We start from the raw sequence: 5590 nt of genomic DNA on the forward strand, positions 1-5590 counted from the left end.
CATCGCCACCACCTCTTTGGCAACAAGGAGGCCCCGTTGGCCAAGCTCAGCTTGGTGTGCATCACATCCTTCAAGTCCCTCCTCCGCCAGGAGTGGCGTTCCCTCATGTCCACGCTAACGAGTCACATCCTGGCCGGACGACCAGTCAACATCAAGAATGAGATGGCCGAGTTCACTACCAAGTGGCACCTCAGCACTCGCAACAGCGACATCCGTCTTCCGCCTCTGCCGCCAACTATCAACAAATACTTGGTGGCCGAATTCAGAGGCCTACAGTAGAAAAGAAAAGAAAGAAAAAAAATCAAGAAAATTCAAAATCGACTAACTTATATATATTATCCCGCCTCTTCAATGACGCCAATTTATTTGCAATAATAATAAACTTCCACTCTAGTCAAAAAAAAAAAAAAAAACTGATCAGATAGTACAATGGTCGGAGTCAAAGTGTATTTTGGTGGATGCCATATTTAATAGCAGACAGTACTGTGGAGAGTTCCAAAGAAATTGTCAAATATACTTTAGAGAGTGACCAACTATTCATGGTGTTGTTCTTTTACTATATATGGAGGAAGAGGCTGTAGTCACCTACCATTCAATTAAATACAATCCAACAAAGAGGTTTATTCAAAATCAAAGACTCCCACATTCTGACTCGGCAGTAGCCAATTGCTCTGCACCCTTGGTCACAACGACAGCGCGGATGGTATATGCTGTCAGGTCATCCGGCAGGTCGAGAGTTACTGATGCGTGTCCATCACGCAAGATTGTGTTGCCAACGAACAATGGCGTCATTGCTCGGTGGGGATCAGGACACACATGGTCGCCTGTAGGGATGTACCAATGATGATCACAGCAGAACCAACTATGTTCCTCCCGCGGGTAAAGAGGGTGGGGACTTATACTTCCTAACTGCCATGTAGGGGGTGGTGACCATGGGTCCTTTTGTGCCCGCCCAATTGTCACATTCGCAACAGTGTGGTAGTTGTCGATAAAGGCCGACCGCGAGGTCTCGGCGTGCACCCCTGGTGAATCAATATTGAATGTTCTAAAGGCATCGCCATTGTCCTGGGGCTGATTGACGCGCTTGTCAACGATATATATGCAGGCTTCGGCCTCGCCCGTCAGAGGTTGGCCGACCTTGTCAGTCACACGCAGGGAAGCAACGCTGTTGCTCGCCACATCGATCGATGCTTGGATGCCCGTACGTTTTCTAATCGCAATTTTAACTGTGCCAGTGAGCCCTTTGGGAGTGCCACTGTTGTTTGAGGCCAACGGCACACCACGGGGAATGTCAAAGCCCTCTCGCTGGCCATGGACACCAAGCGCCACGAATAGGCCGCTCTCCTGACAGACACGAGGGATGGCAGGAAGCAGGATGGACTGGACACCATAAGATGCAGTGGTGTGAATGACATCTTGAAAGTGATCGCATCCCCAGTAGACCAGTACGATACTCGTGACAAATGGATTCCAGTATTCAATCGATGGTTGGTCGTCGACAAAGTAGTGTCTGCGCAGTGGATATAGAGTGAGCGCGCGATTGCGGAAGGTGTATGGATGCTCCTCCCAATACTCATGGTCGTAGACAATCGGGATCGATGCTGTGACTGAGCTGTAAGACTCGTCCATGGCAAGGGCCATGACATTGTAAGACAGAGTGTCGTTCACACTAAAGTGGCACGGCGGGGCGGTCATATCAGCGCGAGTGACAAATGAGCAGAGGTGGCGGCTGTTCGACCACGTCGGATTGTCCTTCGCTGGCACCAGCATTAGGCTTACTGTTGCTCCTTCGACGACGGTCATTGTTGGCACGTGGTAAAGTCTGGCAAAGACGCCTTGGGGCGCACCTGGAATGGTCTTGTCGCCTCTGTCCCTGATCTGCGCATAATGTGCCAATGACATCTTGAATTGGTATTCTCCGTTGAGAATGTAGCGCTTCAGTGGTGGGGTCTTGAAAAACTCTTTCGTTGTTGGATCCCTAAAGGTGGCGACAATAGTGATCTCATCACCGTGGAGCCATTCGTCAATGTCTAATGCGATTGTCATCGTCCCCTCTCCATTCTCATCAGTGACTAAGTCATGCTGCTTGTCTGGTATCTTGCTCCGAAGGTAGTCCATGCAGTGGTCTATACATTCAAAGTTCCCGATCCAGGATACCGTCAGGTAGACGCTCTGAAAGGCCAGCGGCACGCCTGGCTGACAGGTGGTCGCGATCTTGAGGGTAATTTCACTGCTCGCATTGCCACCATGTTGAATGAATGTGGCATCAATCGCGCTAATTGTGGCACTGCATCCCGCGGTCTTTGCGACAATCACATCGGTAACTATGTGGTACGAAGGGTGGACGAGCGCTCCTGAGGCTACATGCAGGGTGGAGGTCAACAAAAGGGGATACTCTCTAGGCTGGGCATTGGGCGGCACGACAATCCTAGTGTGGAACGAGTTGAACGTGGGGTCGAGTGATATATTGTATTTAGTAGGGGCGCTGTGCCCGGGTAGCCATTGGACAGAGAGCTCGTGTGTCCACATTTGTTGTGATTTACGCGCGTGTTTGAAGTATCCCTTGACGTGGATGGTCTCACCCTTTGCGTATAGTCGGCGATCGGTAAAGATATGGCACTTGGGGGGGACTTGCCAAGCGCGCATATGAAAGGGAATCAGTTGATGCACAAAGAGTCTGTCGCGCCCTGTCTCGAGGGCAATTGCATGGACCTTTGCGTGGACAGGCAGATGAACGATGCCGCCGTCATCGGTCTTGTTGTTGCCGAGATACACTATGGCGGCTTCATTATTGTCGTCGTCCAGGTGAGTGAGGCTGCCGTAAAAGTGTACTGTGGTTGAAACCACGTTATTGTCGCTCGTGGCGTTGGTGATCCAGGCCAGCGTATGTTGGCGGCCCCAGGCCAGAATGGTCGCGCTGATATCCGACTCTTGGATGAGCGATACACTGGTCTTGGGCTTGCACTCGTTGCCAAAGCGGCTGGGGCGCGCTAGGGCAAATACGCCGCTCGCCTTCCAGAGGGGGTACGTGTCGATCGGCGTGGCCTTGGGCCTGTCGTCCTGCGGCAGGGTCACCTGGATCAGGGGAACCTCTTCAAGCGCCGAAATGTCTTTGGAGTTGGTGCAGTTGAGTATGGTGACGATGTTGTCCAGCGTGACTGGGTAGCCCGCCGCCACAACTTGGTTCTGTTTACAGAATTCGTTCAACTTGGCGTGGCTAATGATGTGGATCTGTGAGACGTCGCTTGGCGGCAGATATATCTGTCGCCTCCCCAACATTGACGTATACGCTGGGAACGAGTGGTCCATTTTAAATGTGAAGTTGTGTGGCTGCAGGGGCTGACCCCAGCCGTCGAGTATTGGCACAGTCATTGTTGGATTGACCGCCATGACGTAGGTCTGGCCTGGCTCAAAGATCGCCTCCACTTGGATGGTGGCGCGATCGATGATGGTAACAGTGAATGGCAGTGAAGGCGTGTAGCTGATCGCGTCTTGAAGTGTGCGTGCGAGGTCGATGGTGTGTTCGTGCGAGGTTGCGTCGAGTATCCCATGTCGCACACGGTACACGTGAGCATGATATCTAGTATTCCTACATTGTGTGAGTGGTGAGGTGACATGTTAGAGTAAAGACAAGGGGAGCGCGATCTGAGCTGGCGACTTACGCATCGTTGGACAAGAAGAAAGGCAACAGGCCGTAGAAGTGGAGGGAGTGTTCACTCGTTGGACCGGCTCCAGGGTGCAGTTGCACTCCTGGTGGCAGGACAAGGGCGTGCAGCTCGCCAGCCTGGATCTCATCGATAAAGCGTATACAGAACGAGTGCGACCATTTGGTCTTGATGTCACCATCACGTCTCGAGCCATAATGCAACGAATTGTTGCATGTAGAGATTTTGAAACGCAATGGCACGCCATCTGATAGGCGGACAGCGCGCAGGTTGGCCCCAACCGCGTCGAGGGTGGCGGGGCCGGTGAAGACCACGCGCATTTCGCCGTCGGGTGGCACCTCGGGGTAGTTGTTGTCGACCTTGAGATCTGGCAGCCAGCGGCCCAATCCAAAGGCCTCCCAACGGCCATTAGACCTGCGTGTGGATTCGAGAGATATTACACTGTTAATCACCATGACGAGCTTAGGAGACGTGTATTGCTGCAGTACGGGCTCTTTGGACAGAGCGATGCCGTCGTACGTTGTTAGTGCGGCGTCGATGTCGACCGTGCACTCGAGGTCATAGGGCCAGTTGTCTCGTGGGTCAAACCGTGCAACCGACGAGTTCGCCCAGTGCCAGTCACCAGCCACCGGCTGCTCTGCGTTGCAGCGCACATGTAGGTGATGCGCTGGTGGCTTGGGCAGCTCGCTGGCGTCCCGGGGCTCGATGACAGGGCGATTGAAGATCACAATGATGGGCGTGCGATCGACTAGAATGGACCATTGTTTCGGTAGTATGGCGGCCATAGCCAATGTGGTGTGCGAGTGCGTCTGGCTGTTTATGGCAGGGATTGAGACATGGGGGTGGATCAACGACCAAGCCAGTGTGAGGACCAATCCGAGTGCAACAATCTTGAAGAAGGGGAGCGACGACGTCATGTCTGTCACAAATATTGTATATGATGTGAAGCTATGTTGTCTTTAGACATTGCATTCTCTAGAATACATGTGTTTGTGTATGTTTGTATGTCAAGTGGACCAACAACAAAGAAATAAAATGATGACGATGCAGGAGAGGACTGACTTGGTCACCACCAAACCCAAGTGGAAAACAATTGCCATAGTTAAAAATGGAATTATAGATCCAACTAAGATTCCCTCTATTATCATACTGATGGTTTTACCAAGGTTGCAATATATCTTAAAAGATGGTGGGATTTATTTTGATTTCAAAATTTGTTTGAATATCTCAATTTTTTTTTGTGTTCTGTGATCTGACAATTTTTTATATAAAACCTGCTTAATTTGTTGACCCATTATCATGTACGCACCTTTGCCCGAGAGGTTAAGGGGCTGAGTTCAGGTCTCAGTGGCTTCGCCATCATGGGTTCGAACCCCATAGGGTGCAAAATCCTTTTGTAATTCAAAGGTTTAATATAAAGAGATGTACTCTTAATATTATTGAACGTTCACTTGAGAGTATGACAGTTAGTAACTGAAGACCCACTGTCTATGAATGAACGAATCATATAAACTTATTTATTTATATAATTAATGATTGATTGCGTGTAACAAGAGGACATACCTTGAGAGTATGACAGTTAGTAACTGAAGACCCACTGTCTATGAATGAACGAATGAAGTGATTGAGTGCGCGAAGCGACATCAAAACACTTTGGAAAACGAATCATTCGACTCTGGAAGTTCCTCATGTTACATATCCCCCCTCGACTATTGACCACTAGATGAGGAGATACGTTTGAAAGCGGCGACCAAAGCAGGGAGTTGCGCCTGCATCACCTTGGCATCGATCCAACGGTTGGCATCGTCGCCCAAGGATAAATCGAATCGCACCAAGTACTCGAGGCGTGATCCAAGGCCGTAGACTCTGTTGCGTGAGTCGACGATAAAAAGAAAAAAAATGATGTCCGTGCCAGCGAATGATGC

The 5590-nt window shown here is 50.4% G+C and overlaps 1 protein-coding gene across 1 annotated transcript; it reads right to left on the reverse strand.

Moving 5' to 3' along the window:
- Positions 1-630: 630 nt before the first annotated feature.
- SAMD00019534_009050 (hypothetical protein) lies at positions 631-4582 on the reverse strand (the record flags this gene model as incomplete). The annotated part of the gene is made up of 2 exons (XM_012902872.1): positions 631-3589; positions 3663-4582. The coding sequence occupies 2 exons, from the start codon at positions 4580-4582 to the stop codon at positions 631-633; spliced, it is 3879 nt and encodes a 1292-aa protein (XP_012758326.1).
- Between the last annotated feature and the right edge of the window lie 1008 nt (positions 4583-5590).

This window comes from Acytostelium subglobosum, assembly GCF_000787575.1.
Source record: "Acytostelium subglobosum LB1 DNA, scaffold: scaffold2, whole genome shotgun sequence".
NCBI classification, from domain to species: domain Eukaryota; phylum Evosea; class Eumycetozoa; order Acytosteliales; family Acytosteliaceae; genus Acytostelium; species Acytostelium subglobosum.